Consider the following 20,929-nt stretch of genomic DNA (forward strand, 5'->3'; position numbering starts at 1 on the left):
ATACAACTCACAAAGGACTGCTAGTGTTTGACTGATTCTGCCATCCTTTAATCATGAGGACAATTTGTGAATTCAAAACTACATTCGCCATAGTATTGTTCAATCTAAAACCAGCCAACAGCAACAAAGACAGAAGTTTAGCAGCACACTTCATAAACTCAATGGATACATCTTTTTGTATGTTCACTGGTCTCAGAATAAATGATTCACATTCAAGGAATGGTATACATCTGGTTTTTCATTATCAAGTACTGATCATCTTTATAAAAGATAAGTAATCAACAACAGGGTCTTCACTGTATGCCCACAAAACACTTCAGTATATTGGTATTGTTTAACTGAATCATGAAAATCAATTAAGAAGCTCACAATTGGACACCACAAAATCTTACTTGGGTTTTCTGTGTTTTCTCAGAAAGAAGCTTAGCACACGCACACGCAAATACACACAGCGATCAATGACTCCAGCGCTGAATAACCATAGTGTTATTCACCATTGCTGAGCTATGCAATGATGAGAGATGAAAAAAAAAGCAATGACAACCTTTAGAGGAAAACAATACACACCAATGAAATGAATACACTGAAGCAAAACTTATGCTGACATGGTTGGTCTAAATTGTTCATTCTTCACATTTCAATTGATCAACGTTCTCTTCTCTCCCGATCCTCTTATCATAACACAGATCCAAACCTGTTTATGATGCCTGCGACCTTCTTCCTACTCACTTCCTTTCTTTCACATCCCTGGCTTGCTCTGAAGGTGGAGTACGGCTGCGATGATTAATAGGGCAACATATGCCGTCTTCCCATTTGGATGAGTCACATTCTCACATTCAAATCACTAACAGTGTTGTTCCCAGCCTCAGAGGACAATAGTTAGTTGGCCCTTGAGTAAAACTGAGTGTTGGTCAAAATGCCCTAGCTTTGTTCGTTTAGTAGGAAAATTGACGATCAGAAGACGTTGTCAAACACAATCGGATGGTCAACCGGCCAGGGGTCAGAGCAATGCGTCAGATCAAAAAGGTATGGGTCAATGACTGAAGACTGAGAACAACACTGCACTAAGTGAGTCCGCTGGTGTTTTAGCACCCGCATATACAAAAAGAACAAAAAAGATGACGGCTCTCTTTCTCTCTCCCTTCTCTGTCCATCCCCCTGTACCCCCCACCCTCCCCTTCCTGATCCCCTGATCCCCATCATCCAAACAGACACTTGTCCATTGCACAGCCTGTTACCCATGTACACCTTCCTTGTGTCCCTTGTCCTCGTCCCCTAACACTATGCAGCCTTGGTTATGAGGCTTTGGATTCTGTGTCTTTCAGTTTTCCATGGGTGAAGCGGAGACGGTCGTTGTACTTCTCTCTGTTGCGTGCAATCTCGATGGCTAGAAACTGCGTGCGAACACCTGAGGGAAGAAAAATAATAACTTAATATTAAATAATAAAAGACTGCAGTACAGTCAAGCCAGTCAATAACGACCACCCATGGAAATGGAATCGACAATTGTTCTCACTCCAAAAGTTACACACGCGCATACAAAAGAATTTGGAATTTTACATGTTTGAAAAAAAACCTAAACAATCAAAATAGAAGAAAAGCAAAGTCAAGTTGAAATTGTGTGTGTGTGTGTGTGTGTGTGTGTGGACAAGCGCTTAGAACTGTACCCACGGAATACGCGCTATATAAGCTTCCTATTGATTGATTAATTGATTGTGTGTGTGTGTGTTTGTTCCCTTTAACAAAGACACTTTATATCAAACTGTGATCACAATGTGTTGTAAGTACACTGGACTCTTGGGACCTTCCAAAAGTCAACTGAGGGGGTCCAGGGACCCTTTAGGTGGATTGCTACTGGGGGCAACCCTGATCAATGAAGACATTTATCTCACGCACACACTCTCTGTTTCTCAAAAAATAACACCAATATCAATGGAAAAAAATAAGCAAAAACAATGAACACTTACTAAACATGGTGTTCTCCTGTGTGTAGCCTTCATTGCAGTTAAGACGTAGCAGCGAACCATAGTTGAAGTCTTCTATCTTTTCTTTGAATTCTTCCATAAACTGCCGCCATTTCTGCCCACACACATTTTTGACAGGTTATATCTATTACTATGGCCCATGATCAGGTGAGTCAGATTCCCCCAAACAAACAAATACACCATTTTCAACAAAAAAATGTCAAGATGCAGTCATATCGAAGCCTTCTTCCCCTGGTTGTAGACCTAGGCAGGATGTGCATGAAAAATCTCTGATCTCAATAAAAATTTTTTAAAAAAACCCAAATATGCAGCCATAATTGATGAAATGGCATGTGCAAAACAACTGTGTGTGTTTTTATATTTGTGAGTGTGCGTGCATGTGTGGGTTAATCTGTCTGCCTGCCTATTTGTCATTATGGTTTAGGCTGTACAGCTGGTTCCCTTTCTGATTCTGTCGGTCTGTCTGTCTTCTTGTCTTACTGTCTGATTCCGTGTGTGTGTGTCAGTATGATTATATGATTAAGAGGCAGGAGATGGGTCTTAATTCTTGTTTTAAAGGTTATACCAAGTCAAAAGAAAGATAAAAGAATCTTCCCATAGTTTCACTCGTATACCTCTTTGTTTTCTGGCGTCTTCATTTCGTTCTCATCCAGCACGTCAACCTTCAAGTCGGGGAAAGTTTCACGGAACTTGGCGTAGATCTCATCATCATGCTTTGTCAGACGCAGCAAACTGGGAGTCACAGAAGATATCAACTGCAATATATACCTCAGAATCACACCTTGGCAAAATCATGCCTGTAATGAATACATGCGAAATACAGTGGAACCCCCCTTTTAACACTCCCTAATTTAAGACTTCCCTTTTTTTAGACCTTAATTTTTGGCTCACGTAAGTGTAGCCTATGCGATGCTAACTTTTGTCTGTCTGTGCGTGCGTGCGTATGTATGTATGTGGTAGAAACTCTAACATTTGAAGACGTCACATTACATTGACGTCACATTATGACGTAAGAGGGTTTGACGTCACGCGAAGGAATTACTGAAAGTCTCGGTCATTGTTTTTTTGAGCGGGCCGAGACTAGTTGGCAGTCGTGTCCCTGTAAGTAGGCTACATGCAGACAGACAGATCTAGATCTAGTGTCTCGCTTTCTTGCACAGTTTCACCTATGCTGTGTGTGTGCGTGTGTATATGTGTGTGTGTGTGTGTGTGTGTGTATATGTGTGTGTGTGTGTGTGTGTGTGGTGTGTGGTGGGTGGTGTGTGGTGTGTGGTGTGTGTGTGTGTGTGTGTGTGTGTGACGGAGTGATTGAGTTTGTGTTACTGTTTGTCGATTTCTTACGTGAGCCTTGAAGGCTTCGCCTCTTGTTGTAAAGGTGTTCTTTTTTATAGCCTTTGTAAAATGTAGGCCCTTTTTAAGACTCCCTCCTTTTCAAGACCTGATTTTTCAGATTTTTGGAGGTCTTGAAAGGGGGATCCACTGTTATATATAACTTCACCAGTATTTTCCTTTACTCTCTCTCTCCCACAGAAACACAATGTACTGTATTTCAATTTTTTTTACACTCTGAACTATTGGAGAACATTGAATATTGCAAATTTACCTGGGTAAGTCAAATATGAAAGAACACCAAATAAAAAAAGAATCCTTCAGAAAAACCACAATCTCTTATTTGAACTACAGGCCTCCTCTGTCCTGATTCTTCAGGGATAAAATTAATATTTATAATTATATCATGTTTTCAAGGTTCGAACCTCGATTAACATTTACACTACACTGTACTACACATTTTACAATGGTTGAAAAACTTACGTTGAAATAGACATCAGCATGGTCGCTTGCTTTAATTGCCCACTTCAGTTCAACGTCATCCTGCAAAAAATGATAATCAAGACGAATGATAGCCCACTTCTACACATCCGTAATTAAACTGCGTGTCAAATAATCATCCCTGAAATAAAGAGAAATGTACAACTCAACTGATGAAGGAACTTACATGGAAGTGCTTATTACCATAATAGCTGACCGGCACGGTTGGCCTAGTGGTAAGGCGTCCGCCCCGTGATCGGGAGGTCGTGGGTTCGAACCCCGGCCGGGTCATACCTAAGACTTTAAAATTGGCAATCTAGTGGCTGCTCCGCCTGGCGTCTGGCATTATGGGGTTAGTGCCAGGACTGGTTGGTCCGGTGTCAGAATAATGTGACTGGGTGAGACATGAAGCCTGTGCTGCGACTTCTGTCTTGTGTGTGGCGCACGTTATATGTCAAAGCAGCACCGCCCTGATATGTCTCTTCATGGTCGGCTGGGCGTTAAGCAAACAAACAAACAAACAAACAAACCATAATAGCTTGTTTGTACATTGTATCAATAATGAGTACTTTTTATCATAATTCATATTTTTAATTGTTTGTGTCAATAAGGACAGAGAAAGTAACCTCTATTATATATATATATGCCAAGTTAATCTTTAAAACTAAGTTATCTGTGTACACTTGTTCTATATTTTGAGGACACAAGAGAACAGGTTTAAAAAAAACAAGAAGAGCAAACGCTCGATCGAGTCACTTTCGCAGTTCTGAATATTATATGAGGCATCAGATGGACAGGAAGAAATTGCTATTCACAACACAATGCATACCTGAAGCATACCTGTGACCTTGAAAAAGGTCAAAGGTCACCAAAGCAGACGTCAAAGTGTAGAGGTCACTGGGAGTCACGTTCACATAAAATTTGAGCCCGGTCACTTTTATAGTTTCCGAGAAAAGCCCAACGTTAAGTTGTGTGTTGCCGAACAGAAAAGGCTAGTTATCTCCCTTGTTTTTCTGATAACGTTCGTAAAAGGCTACAGATGTAAATACTTTGATGTAAAGAATAATCCTACAAAGTTTCAATCACATCCGATGAACTTTGTCAAAGATATAAAATGTCTAATTTTTCCTTTGACGCTGACCTGTGACCTTGAAAAAGGTCAAAGGTCAACGAAACCATCGTTAAAGTGTAGAGGTCATTGGAGGTCACGACTAAACAAAATATGAGCCCGATCGCTTTGATAGTTTCCGAGAAAAGTCCAACGTTAAGGTGGTGTCTACGGACGGCCGTCCGGCCGGCCGGCCGGACGGCCGGCCGGACAGACTAACACTGACCGATTACATAGAGTCACATTTTCTCAAGTGACTCAAAAATGCAAAAAACAAAAACTAAAAAAAAGAAACAGACCATGCACATGCACACATTGATAAACACTAAATGGTACCACTACTACACTACTGGTGTTGTACACTCCCTTAAAATGGGATTGCAGCCCAAATTTCATGGAAAAAATTCACACAAAACAAAAGCGTGCACCGTGACACACTCACATATAATGGCTCTATGAATGTGTAAAATAGAGGTAAACTCACACTATTTCCGAGGTTGTCGCTGTTGAATGTAGCCTTGACATTATGCAAATCTTGGGCATCCTGAAAGTGAAGGAAGAAATCTTTGTCAGCAACTCAATACTCATTCAACAAAATGAAATATTATTACAAAATACAATGGCTCCATCCTACTGGCCCCGACATCAGCATGCATACCTGCAGGGTTCAGCCTGGGGGTAAAGACATGGTGGTATGGGTCATTTCTTCTTCTTCTTTTTCTGCGTTCATGGGCTAAAACTCCCATGCTCACTTGTGTGTTTTTTGTGCACGAGTGGGTTTTTATGTGTATGACCGTTTTTGCCCTGCTATTTAGGCAGCCATATATGCCGATTTTGGGGGACGCATGCCGGGCATTTTCGTGTTTCTATAACCCACCGAACTCTGACATGGATTACTGGATCCTTTCCGTGCGCACTTGGTCTTTTGCTTGCGTGTTCACACGAAGGGGAATAAGGCACTAGCAGGTCTGCACATAAGTTGACCTGGGAGATTGGAAAAATCTCTACCCTTAACCCACCAGGCAAGGCCGGGATTCGAACTCACAACCTTCCGATTGGGAGGCTGATTTCTCATCCACAAGGCCAATGCACCTGTCATATGAGTCATTTGATCCCCTAAACCAAATTTTGACAAGTCATAGCTTAAGGCACAAAGTGGCAATCATGGAAAGGTAATTTGAAGTGTCCAGGGGCTATACCCCCCCCCCCCCCCCTGATAAATGTTTGTCCATAGTAGCCAAATAGTGCAATCTGGTGCCATCTGAGCTTAGAATATGTCACTCTTTCATGTTATCTCATCGCAATGTAAACTGTTAATAGGGTGGCGCAGTGTTACCTAATCGTCATACGCCCTTTGCCTATTAGTATTGCTGATTGATGGGGTCTATGTTGACGAAAAGAGTGGGATTCCCTGTGGGTGGAGTTCCTGTAGGGGGATTCCCTGTAATGTGTATACAGGGAATCCCACAGGGTGGAGTTCCTGTAGTGTTTCACTGATCTCGCTGAATGTCACGTGATACTTAGCGACATCGGTAGAATTTGATGTTTTACAATCTTTTTTGATATTTCAGCCAAGCATGTTAGCTTGGGTGAATGCCGCACGTGAATTCAAGAATTCTAACAGATTTTCCTGTGGAACCGCCATTTTGGTTGGGGAAATAAAACTATAAAGTATAAGGTAACTACGGCAGTCACGGCACGAGATTGAGATATATATATATATATGGGTCATTCTCAGAAATGGTGGTCCAAAGTGTTACATACAAAGTAAAAAATAAAGTGTCAAGAAATACAAAATAACTGTTTTTACTATGAAGTCTATTGTTTGCTATACATAATAATGCAAAAATTAGACAAAAAGAGTAATTGGTTGCTGAATAAGAGACGTTTTAAAGTGTTGTATTTACGTGATGAATGTTGTAACATGGAAACCAAATTCCAACTTTAAACCACCTAAGCCTTCAATCCTTTGTGCATTTTTTATCAGTTCTGCAGTATTTTTGTGTTCTACCCAACACATTCTAGTTATGAAAGGTAAGGACTTCAACTAATATTGGTAAAAAAATGACATTTGGAACAAAACTAAGGTGAATGTCGCAACACAGAAACGAAATGCTTGAACCACTTTCGGTTCCTGTGCGACAGACATGAATCTGCACTGTTTGGCCTTTCCTGCCGGCAAAACCCGTCTGACCCAAAATAACTACACAAAACACAATTCGTCAGAGTTTGCTGTATTTGTTGAAAGTTCCTGTTGCGTTCAGATTACCCATTTTAAGTACTTGATGAATGTCGAACATCGACGATCAGAGGATACGAAAACTTCTTGGCTGCTTTGTTCCGCTAAACTTGGCGCTTTGAGAGACTGTTTGCACTCGATATCCTTCCGACACTACATTGTCGCCATCCGCGGTGTGTAAGTTTGTGACAAAGCTTTGCAGGCTCGACAATTAAGTAAAAACCATCTTCAGTCGTAACGTAGGTCAGGAAACGACGCCATGAGTTTCAGCAAATGATATGATTCTGGTGTTTTCTGTGAATATTTGGCTGTGATTCAAAGGACTATTTTCTTGTTCGAACTTCCTGTGCGCCAAAGAGCTAAAAATAGCCGTGATGTGGCAAAGTCATGGAGCACATTGCTGTCCGATGTTCGCGCGTCGAGTCCGGATACGATGCGTTACTGTATTCATAATTTTTTTTCAAAGCCCGCAACTTCAAATTCAGCGTGAGTTTTTGCAAAGATGTGTTGCTACGTCCAAGACTGAACTCCTGACTGTCGATTGCAGTAATTTGTTGGTGTTTGCATGTTTGCATTTAGCCATGAGACTGAACATATTGTTGATCACGAAAGTCGTGTAACGCTTCGGCGATCCGGAAACGGCCGAACTTCGCAATTGAAAAGCACACAAAAACAACACCAACGTATAGAAACCATTTTTATTGACATACAACAATGCTTTAATGTCTCAGGAATAGATTCAGATGAAAAAAGTCGTGGTAGAAATAATTTTAATTTACTTTTTCATGATTTCAAATGTGTCACCCCTACTCACTCTCACTGGACCACCATTTCTGAGAATGACCCATATATATATGTGGGCGTCTTCAATCTTGGCACGGAGAGTGTGACATTTTGTAATTTAAAGTTGGATTGTCACAAAAATTGGCATAGTAGTCCGTTGTTCTTAATTAACCCGAAACACATACTTTTCAAGAGAAAAAAGCAATATTTTTGGCAGTTAAATGTCCGTTAAATCTCATTTTTAAGCCGATTTTTGTGAAATTTGGTTAGTAGGTCTGTTGTTTCTAACTGAATATCATAACATACTTTTCAAGACAAAAACCAAAGTTTTGGCAGTTTGAAAAACCGTTAAACCCCATTTTTTCACCGATCTTAGTGAAATTTTGTAGGTAGATCTGTTGTCCCTAACTAAATTTCAATTCAAACTTTTGATGAAGAAAAGTAAACTTTTGTCCGTTAAAAACAGTTAAGGTTTGATATTTTTCTTTGATTTTGACGATGTTTGTTTGATAGGACCACAAACCCTGACTGAATTTAGATATACACCTTTTAAGAAGAAAAACAAACTTTTGTCAGTTAAAACCCGTTATATCTCATTTCTGCACCGATTGTGGTGGTGGTACCGGCACGGTTGGCCTAGTGGTAAGGCGTCCGCCCCGTGATCGGGAGGTCGTGGGTTCGAACCCCGGCCGGGTCATACCTAAGACTTTAAAATTGGCAATCTAGTGGCTGCTCCGCCTGGCGTCTGGCATTATGGGGTAAGTGCTAGGACTGGTTGGTCCGGTGTCAGAATAATGTGACTGGGTGAGACATGAAGCCTGTGCTGTGACTTCTGTCTTGTGTGTGGCGCACGTTATATGTCAAAGCAGCACCGCCCTGATATGGCCCTTCGTGGTCGGCTAGGCGTTAAACAAACAAACCGATTGTGGTCATCAGACGTTGAGGTTAAGCAGACTGATATTTATAGCCTACTCCAACAGGATCAAGCCTGGTACAGGTTCACAGGCCAAATACCTGAGTGTACCGGCTGAATAACAGTGTACGGGCCGAACAGAAATATGTACGGATGACGTCACGACGAAATTACGTATTGTAATGACGTTCAGCGTTCCATTTCGTCATTTTGAAGAATAAATTGCATTGAATTTGCTTGTCAAAACCAGTAGCCATTTGGTGTGTACATCTATTTTGAGTTTTGAACAAAATTCAAACAAGCCTTGCATCATTTCGATTATATATTTTTTTTATTGATTCTACTGAATTTTAAATCGATTTTGTCATTCAAAATTCACTGTTTGGAGAGTAACATGCTTGTGGTGTGTTCTCAGGAGTGTTTTTTCCAAAGTCAAATGTCGCTTGAATCTTTGGGGTATGGCAACATAATGATTTCATAAGAGACATCCATAGTGTGATTCGACTTGCTATTCACACCACAAAGAAGCCAGTGAAAATGTGAGTTCTTGAGACCATTTGTTATTGAATATGTTAGTGTATGTGCTTTGCTGGCCTTAGATGATTCTACTCTCAGTCTCATATTTTCTTGAAAAATGGATGTACGCGACCGACTTTTTACCGTGCCTGTTTAGGCGAAATGCCTTGTCATTTATCAACTTTGCTTAGCATCATTTAACTTTCATCCTTTGTGGTATTTTCAACACCTGTATCGCATTTGAAAACTGTGTAATTTTAAAAAACGAGCACTTCAAAGTTGCGTGTTGACCGATGTCACACATTTCGTCGCCATTTTGACTCGCTCATCGGATTACAAAAATATATTATAAATTCACAAGAACAGATTTTTGTAATATTGAGCGTTCATTTTATTAGTAAAATGCCTCAGAAGGCAAATGAATAACATATTGGTTCTGTCATATTTGCAGCAATGTGTCCAAACACATCCCCAAAGTTGTACACCTATCAATTTTTGGTCTGTGCTCAGTATCAGAGACGCCCACATATATATATATATATACAGGGAATCCCCCTACAGGGAATCCCACTCTTTTGGTCGACATAGAACCCTTGAGCATTATTATTAGTATTAACCTACCTGATGCGAATGGACTGCTTGCTCATGTGTATCAAAAATGCAAATTCTAATCGAACACAACAGATTTACAGAGAGACTCAGGTATTTATAACCATTATATCTCATTTGCACTATCCTGCAGACACTTTTCTCTGCACTCTCTCTCTCTCTCTCTCTCTCTCTCTCTCTCTCTCTCTCTCTCAGGTGCCTGCACACATACATTAAACTTTTAAAGCCCATTTCCTCTCCTTCTTCCTTTCAAACACACACAAACATCCTATCTCTCTCTCTCTCTCTCTTCAGTTTTATGACTAATGAGCAAGGTCTTTCACAACAGATGTTCATCTTGTGCCATATGCCATGCCACCGTACAAAATGACAAATCGGGATGAATAAATCAAATGCAGTCGCAGAACTTTCTGAAGCATTGCAAAATGTGAGAAAAGTTTTTTCGTAAAACAGAGCAAGACTCAGCCGACAAGTAAATCAGTTTTAATTTAACGTAATAGTATCGTCGTCTTACCAATCCAGAAGCCATCACGACGAAGGGTTGAACTGGCCGACTATTCTATTTCTTTTTCCTGAATTTTTGATCAGTCACAAAAACATGTGGAGGGGTTCGGTCATCAGCCGGAAGTGTAACTCAGAGTAACCGCCCTTGATGTAAACAAATTGAGAGTTACTTTTTCTTGCTGTTCGCGATAAGAAATGCTGCCGGCTGGTGTGTTTGAAAAATGAACCCAAATTTACATTCTTTTGCCTCCCGTAGGCGAAAGTTGAACGTTGAAGAAGTATTTGAAGTATATTCTGAAGCACCAGAAAAGTCTAGAAAAATCGCACCCTCTGATGAAATGGTGAGATTATCTTCAAATATTTCAAGGTCTCTGGCACATGTGCACAGAACTGAGAACTTTCGGTGTCAGTGTTACCGCAGACGACTAAAGTTGATTTAACCTATATATTCTGGGTTAGAGGTTAACTCCTGCATTTAACGCAGTGTCACCGAAAGACGCTGAATTCTTCATCTAGCATCGCTGATCAGCTATTCATTATTTCTCATTGCCTTCACTGAGAGTTCACAACATAACTAACTTTATTAACCACTAGACCACACAGGCTTGTGAAGTGTGTGTGTGCGCGCACATGTGTGTGTGTTAGTGAGTGTGTATTATGTTCAGTTGACAATTTTGTATTCAGATTTTTGTAAAAATTGTAATGACAAATTAGCATCATATAAAATGTCTTTCTTTCACTTAAAGGCACAGTGCAGCTCACAGCCTTCGTTTTGCGTTTTTGTTGCAGCTGAGTGCATTTACAGTTCAAAAATCCTCCTATGGTAGTAAAACAAACCCAAAACTACCCAACGACGACATCTGTGAAGCTCGACAGTTTCTTGTTCACGCGAGTGCATAAATTAACCTAGTTATTACGTGGTGTTTGGTCGGAGTTCGATTCAACTGAGTGATTCCGGCCTCCATTTTGTTTTACACAAACTCATGATGACGTCTGACATAGTTTGCTAGTGACGTGTCTTTTTGTACATGATGTGGTGATCTACCTGATCTAAATTTAGATCCAAAAATAGGCCAAGACCAGCCGGGTCCGAGTACGAAATTAATTCGTAACAAAATCGCAGTTCTTGACTCTTTGGGTGCAAGTCAATGAAACTTGGTAGTTCTTCTAATGGATAGCTGCCTGAGGTATGACTAAAAGCCCCAGGGGCTCCGTGCACCTGGATTTGACAAGTTCAGTATCTTTAAATTTCAGATGATGTGCAATGATATGGATGTGGACACAGTGCAGACGACACATACTCAAGACGAATTCCCAGTCAACAGCTTTCCCCTGATGGGTCTCAACGACTGGATGCAAAATAGTCGCCTTGCAACAACTCACCCAACCAAGCAGTTGATGTCACCACTGTCAACTTCCGCCCCGGGTGTGGTGTTCAATGGAGGGGAAAAAGAGATGTCAGGTGCCACAGATAGTAAATTGCTGAGTGGTCTTTCAGATCACGTCTCTGGTAACCAACACAACATGCCCCGGCAGCACACCCCAGGATCGGGCTGTCCTGACTGTTTGTCAGGGAAATCAGTAAGTTTGAGTTTATACTAACCAGGAATCACCAAATCAAAATTGAAAGAAATATATATCTATATATATATCAGGGATGTCGTTAGGCGTCGGACATCGGACATTTATCGATGAAAATCCCCAAATGTCCGATTCACATTGCTGCATGTCGGTCAGATGTCCTATCGTTTTAGCCTGAGCGTGGTCATTGTCCGATATGTACTCCATTCCTTCGGACAGCGCGATATTCGTTAATTTTCATTTCAAGATACAAATCTTCTAAAAGACCGAACGCTCTCGTGTTCAGCTGACACTGGAGTTGCCAGTGCGGATCTTTTCTTTTGTCTGGAATTCCCGAACCGTTTGCGGTATGCGCCGTTTGGGTATAACCGTCTATTATAGTGGACTATTTTTAGATCAGTGCATGCTACAGGAATACGGGAGACAACTCCAACTGACTAAATTTGTCGTCTGCTTTTGTTTTCGATACGAGACGAAGCACTGAATTATGCCGCTGAAAAAAAACCTAAAGCCTGCAAAAGATCAGCATTAGATCAAACCGATCATTTTGTTTTTCAACTTTTATCCAAATCATGCAGTTTGTAATCAAAGTAAGAGCTCTGAAGTTGTTCATGTTGGTTTCTTTGTTGTGGTTTCTTTGAAACTAAACAAATACAACATTATACACACACTGTGTTGATGTATTTACTATATTATGTGTGTGTTCTACAGCGCGTGGGTGTGTGTGTGTGTGCGTGTGTGTGTGGGCACATGACTTTGGAACAATTCCATGGAATGTGTTATAAGCTGTTTGGCGCAAATTCATAATGTCCTATTAGACTTTCTGAAAGCGGTCAAATGTCCTATTGATGCTGAAGAACTCAGGACATTTGTCCTATAGGTATGGATTTGTAGCAACATCCCTGATATATACGACTTGTGTCTGTCTGTCTGTGTGTGTGTGTGTGTGTCCGCGATGCACAGCCAAAGTTCTCGGTGGATCTTTTTCAAATTTGGAGACCGTATTCAGCTACACCCCGGACACAACCTCATCGATGAGATATTTCAACACGTGCTCTCAGCGCGCAGCGCTGAACCGATTTTGGTTTTTCTCTCGATCCATTCCCAGTAACTCTTCCTTATCTTCTCCAGTGTTTTCAGCCGCGTTTGTCTCCCTTCCTCCGTGCGGTGCGCCGGCCGGGTCCCCGGCGCAGCCGGGTATTCGGCTCAACTTCTTCCCGGCGCAGCCGTACCCGGCGAAGCGGGTATTCATCTAGTATAATATATATATATATGTGAGTTGTTCTTTGCTACTGGTCACAAGTGGGAGTCAGCTCACACGGACGTATTTTTCAATACAGTCTAGGGGAGAAACTGGTCACAAAGCACCCAGTACATGCCAGAGAGATAGGAGAATCGGCACAATCAAAGAAAATACCAAAATCATTCAATAGATATGGAAATATTAAGATTTACTGTGAAAATGCCAGCAAAAATGGCGTCCAAAAACGGGAACGCATACTCGGTGCGTCTTTGAAGACTTACCTCCCGTTCTGTGTTGTTGATAATAGTCGTGTTTGTGCTGTTGTAGTTGAAATAGTATCTAATAAAACTGATGCAGTTCTTGAAATGTTGCGAATTATTGTTGTCTTTGTGAAATGAGAGAGTGTTCTGAGGCGTAATCTGCATACGGCTGATGTCCCACATAGGGTACCCCACTTCGATCAGCGTATCACTCCAAATGAGCTTCATAGCAGAAAAGCAGATACACTACCAACACACTGCATAACAGATCTACAAGTCTGAGCCAGAATCATTGAAATTTACTTTCTGTATAAAATATTGCAATCAAATTTGTTCACGATGTCCCACAAATAACGCAGGTTACCCTCGCCTTCGATTCAAAGTAACTCCAATCTGACTTAATTACAATCGAAACGCAGATGACGAACTGATTCACCACAAATTTGTGGTATTTTACACACAAATTTCAACTGTGTTGTTTCGCGATAAACAGCCATAAACAAACAAATGTGGCGCCGTCACGTCGCCTTGGAAGGAATAACGCAGGTGACCAAGGCTTGTTTCCGATACCTGTCTAATTAAAATCATCGTTTTTTCACGAATGACGGCTCTTTGGCAGATCTGGTGAGTTGGAAACTGTCTATGAATGTTTCATTTAATGTCAAATGCGTACATTCTTGTCGATATTGTTACCTTTGGGCTCATAAATTAAGTCAATCGTCGTGTTGTCCGAAAGTGACTTTTGTCAGCATAGAACTTACTGTGCTTTGATCATTGACTGAGAAGAATCTTCCGATGACACTAGTTCATTTCACTACGCGACTGCAGATCTGCAAGGAAACTTATGGCAGGGGAAATAAGCTTAACTGAAGACGAATAAGCGGAGTAACTGTTCTTCAACGGATTGCTCTTACACTGATCTAAATATTTAGATCTTGTCGTCTGCTAGTCTGCTAGTAAGTAGTCTTCGGTCGTGTGAAAGTCACATCTATTTCGACTGTGTGCATCGATCCGTGTAGTGAAATGTTGATCTTTGATGATTTGGCAACATAACTTCGCTAAATGTGCTTCGAGTGTATCTCCCCGTTAACCGCATTTGAAAACGTCTTTTAACAAGACCATGTTTCGACAGCCCAGACGGGGAGGATCCTCGATAGCTCACAGGGTATATAATGTTTTCCGCCGTTTTTTGAAGAATCCTTTCAAATTTGCTATTCCAAAAGTACCTTATGACACGACTCGAGTGGCAAAGAACATTCTCTGCAATTCCTGTCTCAGTCCGTGCACCCGTTTCGGGTCCTATCGTCATCATACAAACATACACACAGACACACAAGAACCAGCTTTAAAAGTTAGATTATGTAGGAACCATGTGAACCCGTGATTTTTTCTTATGTACAACAGATACTACAGTATTTCTGCTTTATGAAAAGCAATATTTCAAAAACAAAACTAGAGATTTGAATTTTGACCACTTTTCCCCCTTTCTGTCACCAGTACTGAAGAACAACTCATATATAGGTCTGAAAAAAGAAGGGAGTCTCAAAAAGGAGGTGAATTTTCAGAGGTTATGAAAAGAAAAGGAGGAAAGCAATGCCTTGAAGAGGGAGAAGTCTTGAGTAAGGGGGTCTAAGTTAAAGGGGGGGGGGGGGGGTGAGGAAGGGATGTCCACGTAATGCTTGATTATGCGTGACAAGCTGTCACTTTCAGTATCAGTGAAGAGTGGTACCTGTGATGTGGGGCCCCTTTGAAGAGAGGACGTACACCTCCCCAAAAAAGAACACTTAGGCCTAAAAAAAAAATAGGTGTGGTTACGGTAACCCGACCTACCCTATTTTTAGGGGCCGACCCTATAACTTTTTATTACATTTGTCAAAAAAAACAGTGCAGAAAACACAATGAAAGCGAAAGCGCTTGAGTCGCACACTTATTTCCCTGTCAAGTAGGTTTAATTTGTACACATTAGAAAAAAAAGTTTTAAAAAAAAAAAGTGATTGCCTACCTTCCTACCCTATTTTGTTTGGCTATGTTACTTAACCACACCTATTTTTTTTTTTGCCTTACTGTTGTCCCTTATTCTATTACCTCAACTAAAATATATACCTGTCATGACAAGCCACCTATAATGTTATGTAGGAACACTTTTGGATGATCCTAAGGGTGTCCTTTCATCACAGGTACCACTGTAATAAAGATTATTTTGTTGTTGTAGTAAATCTTTTCCTTCTCTTTTCCAGGGTCATTTTTACCACATTCAGACCAGGCTTCAGGGAAAAGATGACAACATGCAACATCAAAACTGAGGATGACACACAAGACAGGTTTTATCATGCAGTGATTTTGTTGCATGAGACATATGACAGAAGATCTCATTCTCAGCACAAAGTCTGCCTACTTTAAGTCATTGATTCAGGATGCATTTTATAGTCTCTGTACAGCTGATTTTGTTACTTTATGTTCTGTGCACTTGGTTCTGTTTCTGTTATCAATGGGGCACTTTGGAAGAGGGTCCTATATAATATGTACTACTGGATCGCGAGACAGAGTATGCAGCGTGGCGGTTCGCCGGCTTGGAGCACGTTTTGAAAATTTTTATATACCAGTTTGTGCCCGGGGTCCACCTGAATATGCCCACCAAATTTGATGCAGAATATTTACGATGGGAGGGGTAGTATTCAGACATAGGACTGGTCTGATTTTTATCGGAATTCCGATATTTTCCTTAGCTCACAGACCATTCTTGAGATCGATGCAAATTCATTGAGAAAAGAGGGGGGTGGTGGTATGAACCGTTCAGCTGAAGCTGTCTGCGTCTGAAGTCAGTGCATTCGCACCCCAGCACTCGCGTGAACCCATAGGTGGTGGTATGAACCGTTCAGCTGAAGCTGTCTGCGTCTGAAGTCAGTGCATTCGCACCCCAGCACTCGCGTGAACCCATAGCAGTATCATGGGTCGCGTTTGATTGGCTGTCGATCTCCGACGATTATCGCCGGGGCTTAATTATTCACCGATGGCGGTTTGCGGGTTGTTTTGATTGGCTGCCGATCTCCAAACGCCGAAGGTGAAAAAGGTAGCATAATGGCGTCTGGATTCCGTATTGTTTTGTCGGCTGTGGAAGCTCTTACGATCGACGACCAAAGTGTGAAAAACAAGTGGAAAGCCAACTGGCTGTCAGAAGAAGTGACTGTCACTATCAACAAGAAAGAAAGGCGCCAGCTCATTGGCGACAGTATCACCAAGATATCCATTCCCGGTCAGGCCGTGTGCACGTGGTGCGACAACGGCCACTGCGTGGTGAAATACGGACTTGGTGTAGCATCTGTGCATGGGGCAAGCTAGGAAAAGATAACTCTCGCTGCAAACCACGCCCACTCAAAAATCCGGTCGGCGATTTGGCTTCGGACCCCAGGGTCAGGTTACGGCAAAGTACGTCGTTTTGAGTGGTTGGTTGTGGACGATACTGACCGGTACCACTAGCAGATACATAGGGCTAGAGGTGCATCGACATTTTTTTCGCCAGGTCGCGAGAATTCTATAAAATAAATGCAAGCGAACTTTTGTCATTTTTTTCTTTTTGCGATAGGGCGAGTGCACCACCGAAATTAGTTGATGAGAACGTAGTCGGGTGTTTCATCTTTCATTAGCAACTGAAAAAATAAGGGGAAAGTTCCCATTTCAACGGAGGAAACGACCTACCCCCTATTTTGTTGTTCCGACAATGTGGCACATCTGCGCTTTTCCGACGCTTCACACAGCAATTCTGCGTATGGATACTTTTTTTTCAGAAAGATGAAAGTCTAAATCGCCAAAACTGTTCTTTGGTAAGTACGGAATCCAACAAAAGAAATGGCTGACGACGATTCGAATGCATTGGCGAAACCGAAAGTGAGAAGATGCCATCATGGCGGAAGACAGCGAGTCGGATAGCGTGTTGAAATGATTAGGCTGATTCGTTCGCGCTGATATTTCTCAAACTGGCAACCGAAAGAAACTGTGCGGATGGAAGTTTAGTTTGAATTGAAAGTGAAGCATGTTGACCAGTTGTGGTGGTGGTGGTGGTTGATGATGGGATGGAGGGGAGGGGAGGGGCAGTGTTGACTTTGACACGAACAGAGTACAACACAGTCAAATTGGGAAACAGGTACGATATTGGATCAAGTTACAACTGTTTCTGTATGCCCTTCAAAGGATTTTTTGGGTATGGTAATTTTATCACTTTGATATTTCATATCATTAAAATTACCCATTGTGTTGTATTGTAATTATTACAAATACAAATTACAACAGTCAATTTCTTCTGTTTGGTCATACAGCAGTCCCTCTCATGAACGGACACCCTTGGGCCATAGCAAAACTGTCCGTACATTAATTGCAGGTGTCCGGTCACGGGAGGGGTGACCACACCACCCCCTCCCCCATACACTCACACAGAGACACACAAACAACAGGATTGAGTCTATGCTAATCACTTCTTGTGGCTACTAAACAATAAACTCCTAATACTTCTTTAAACGTTCTGTAAAAATGATTTGTATGAAAAGTGTTGAAAAGAAGAGATAAAATAAATCCTCAAGGCAGTGAACACACTCACCATGCACTGACATGTACGAAAGCAGCCACACAAACACAGCACAGAGGAGCGTGTGCAGATGCTTTGCAAGAATAAGCTTGAAACCCAGTTTGAATAAATAGCAGCAGATAGAGCTGCATGTCATAATCATGTAATTTATTTTCATCTTGTCTGGCTTTATTGACTGCATGCCGATCATGTGGCATGGCAGTGACTTTTCACTCTTCAGTCGGAAATACACTGTACATAACACAGCTCCCACTCTCCCTCACTAATGCCTTCCCCAAGCCGTGACAACTGATGCTTGGAAATTGTGTGGAAGAGTACACCTCTCTATTTCTCTCCAATGCTCTTCCTGCTGACATGCAGTGACACCGGACACCCCACAGAGTTTAGCCAGCTACCCCTCCACCCCCCCCCCCTCCCTCTCTCTCTCACTCCCTCCAGCCATGTGCTGTTGGGCTGTGGCCAGAGAGGTCAGCTCCAACTGTTCACTCAGAGCTAAACCAGTTGACTGTGTCGTAACTTTTGACACAGCAAGACAACTGAAGGGTTCACAGATTAGGCAACCGACTCACTGGTCAAGGCTGAGGGGAAACAAGAGTATCTTGTCAATGAAAGAGGTTACACACAGACACATGATGCTGAGAACTGTGGCCGGTTTTTCACTCTCTTTCGCTCAGGACCTTCATCGACTGTGGTTTCTGTTGTTTACGTCCAACAGACAAGAATAAAGAGCACAGTGCAGTTTCATGTTGGCATCTTCGCATGTACTCCACTCCTGACCAAAACTACCCCCCCTCCTGATGGGTACAGGTGCACTCAAGTTACCAGTGACTGTCGTCACGCCATTGCGGCTGTGATCTTTGCACCAAGAGCCGGACTGCTCTGTTATCGATTTTGTTGTGGTGAAAATTTGACGATGGTCTGTCCGTACATTGGAGGTATGACCTGCTGTTGGGACCGAAAATGAGTGTCCGTGTCCACGTTTTGCAGGTGTCCGTTTAAGGGGGGGCAAATATAGAAGGAAAACACTCCGTGCCGAGCAAATGTGTCCGTACATGTCAGGTGTCCGCTCACGCCGGGGGCCGTACATTGCAGGGACTGCTGTAACTATATATGCATGAGTTTAAAGAGGAAAAAAGGAAGAAAAACCACTGGCTGGTAACACAACAGACAGCCCACTACACTGTCTTGCAAAAGTGTGTGTGTGTGTTGGGGGGGGGGGGGGGGGGGGTTCGAAAAAGTTCGAAAAAAATCCAATGAAAAATATGGTTGCCCCATGCTACTTGGTGGAAAAAAGGTGTTGGTTCGTCACATTGAAAGCAAGAAGCACAGAGGGCTCTTGGAAGCACGTCAGACAACAACCTCCGATGTTTCTGCAACCGAGGTAAGCTTTCTTATAAATCTGAATCTTCCTCTCTCTTTCTCTCTCTCTCTCTCTGTCTCTGTCCTGCCAAAAGAGTTTGTGAACCACATACTAGAAGTACTAAAATAAAGCAGACATCAATTTCTTCTTTTTTCAAAAAGTAGAATTGCTGATACTTGCCCTGACGGTGACACTCTTCATGCTTCTGAGAACTTGTATACTCCTGCTTCACAATGCTTGTGAGACTTGAGTGGTTCCTTGTTGTGCTGTTGGCTCAGGAAGAGTGTTTTTGAGTCACTTGAGAAAAAGTGACTCTATGTAATCGGTCAGTGTTAGTCTGTCCGGCCGGCCGGCCGTCCGTAGACACCACCTTAACGTTGGACTTTTCTCGGAAACTATCAAAGCGATCGGGCTCATATTTTGTTTAGTCGTGACCTCCAATGACCTCTACACTTTAACGATGGTTTCGTTGACCTTTGACCTTTTTCAAGGTCACAGGTCAGCGTCAAAGGAAAAATTAGACATTTTATATCTTTGACAAAGTTCATCGGATGTGATTGAAACTTTGTAGGATTATTCTTTACATCAAAGTATTTACATCTGTAGCCTTTTACGAACGTTATCAGAAAAACAAGGGAGATAACTAGCCTTTTCTGTTCGGCAACACACAACTTAACGTTGGGCTTTTCTCGGAAACTATAAAAGTGACCGGGCTCAAATTTTATGTGAACGTGACTCATTGTGTTGTGAATAGCAATTTCTTCCTGTCCATCTGATGCCTCATATAATATTCAGAACTGCGAAAGTGACTCGATCGAGCGTTTGCTCTTCTTGTTCTGAAAGTTTTCAAGTAAGTTTTGTGTGTGTGTGTGATTGTTATAAATTACACTTTTGTTTAAAATGCTAAAACATATTATTCTAGTGGTTTGTATAGCTTTTTAAAAAGGCATGATCTAATTTTTTGCTATCAGGAGAGGCCCCAAAATGGCCTTTATAATTCTAACATTCATTTTCCGTCAGGGGTGCTTCTCCCCCCTGAACCCCCTACCGGGGCGTTGCCCCTGGACCCGCTTAGGCCCCTGGACCCCGGCTTACTTTCCTACTTTTTGAACATTTGCTGGTCTCATGTCTGAGTATTAGTGGCAATATTTTGAAGATGGGAGGGATTGTGTACACGAATTGCAATACTTATGTAACCGAGTGCCGAAACACCACAATCACCTTTGGAGGCGAAGTCCAATCAAACAGGATTGAGAATTTTAGAGCTTATTTTTAAGCCCTATAAAAACTGTTACGGCTTCACAAAGGAAGGCAAGAACATACAGAGACAAAAGCCGCCAGACCCCATCACAAACAGAACTCTACAATCCACAGGTGTTGCCTTGCGAGCTAGCTATAAATAGCTCACAACTTGTAAGGCGAACAACTCTGCAAAGTCTG

General features: G+C 41.9%; 2 protein-coding genes across 2 annotated transcripts; one reads left to right on the plus strand and one right to left on the minus strand.

Annotated features, from left to right (window-relative positions):
• Positions 1-21: 21 nt before the first annotated feature.
• On the minus strand, positions 22-10,609 carry LOC138981891 (protein PBDC1-like). Its single transcript, XM_070355033.1, has 6 exons — positions 10,477-10,609; positions 5,387-5,446; positions 3,798-3,857; positions 2,600-2,740; positions 1,968-2,079; positions 22-1,408 (listed from the first exon to the last, which is right to left on the minus strand). The coding sequence occupies exons 1-6, from the start codon at positions 10,489-10,491 to the stop codon at positions 1,296-1,298; spliced, it is 501 nt and encodes a 166-aa protein (XP_070211134.1). The 5' UTR covers positions 10,492-10,609; the 3' UTR covers positions 22-1,295.
• A 51-nt stretch (positions 10,610-10,660) lies between these two features.
• Positions 10,661-17,244, plus strand: LOC138981892 (uncharacterized). The gene is made up of 3 exons (XM_070355034.1): positions 10,661-10,807; positions 11,721-12,047; positions 15,788-17,244. Exons 1-3 carry the CDS (start codon positions 10,688-10,690, stop codon positions 15,851-15,853), a joined length of 513 nt encoding a protein of 170 aa, XP_070211135.1. The 5' UTR covers positions 10,661-10,687; the 3' UTR covers positions 15,854-17,244.
• The last annotated feature ends 3,685 nt before the right edge of the window (positions 17,245-20,929 follow it).

Source organism: Littorina saxatilis, linkage group LG12, assembly GCF_037325665.1.
Source record: "Littorina saxatilis isolate snail1 linkage group LG12, US_GU_Lsax_2.0, whole genome shotgun sequence".
Classification (NCBI taxonomy): domain Eukaryota; kingdom Metazoa; phylum Mollusca; class Gastropoda; order Littorinimorpha; family Littorinidae; genus Littorina; species Littorina saxatilis.

Excerpts from the sequence above, each read along its gene's own strand:
- LOC138981891 (XM_070355033.1), bottom strand. Across the intron at positions 2,741-3,797 it reads ATGCTGATGTCTATTTCAAC|TTGATATCTTCTGTGACTCC; the intron begins GTAAGTTTTTCA and ends TATATATTGCAG. Across the intron at positions 1,409-1,967 it reads ACAGGAGAACACCATGTTTA|GTGTTCGCACGCAGTTTCTA; the intron begins GTAAGTGTTCAT and ends TTCTTCCCTCAG.
- LOC138981892 (XM_070355034.1), top strand. The coding sequence starts at position 10,688 with ATGAACCCAAATTTACATTCTTTTGCCTCCCGTAGGCGAAAGTTGAAC. Across the intron at positions 10,808-11,720 it reads TCGCACCCTCTGATGAAATG|ATGATGTGCAATGATATGGA; the intron begins GTGAGATTATCT and ends TTTAAATTTCAG. Across the intron at positions 12,048-15,787 it reads ACTGTTTGTCAGGGAAATCA|GGTCATTTTTACCACATTCA; the intron begins GTAAGTTTGAGT and ends TCTCTTTTCCAG.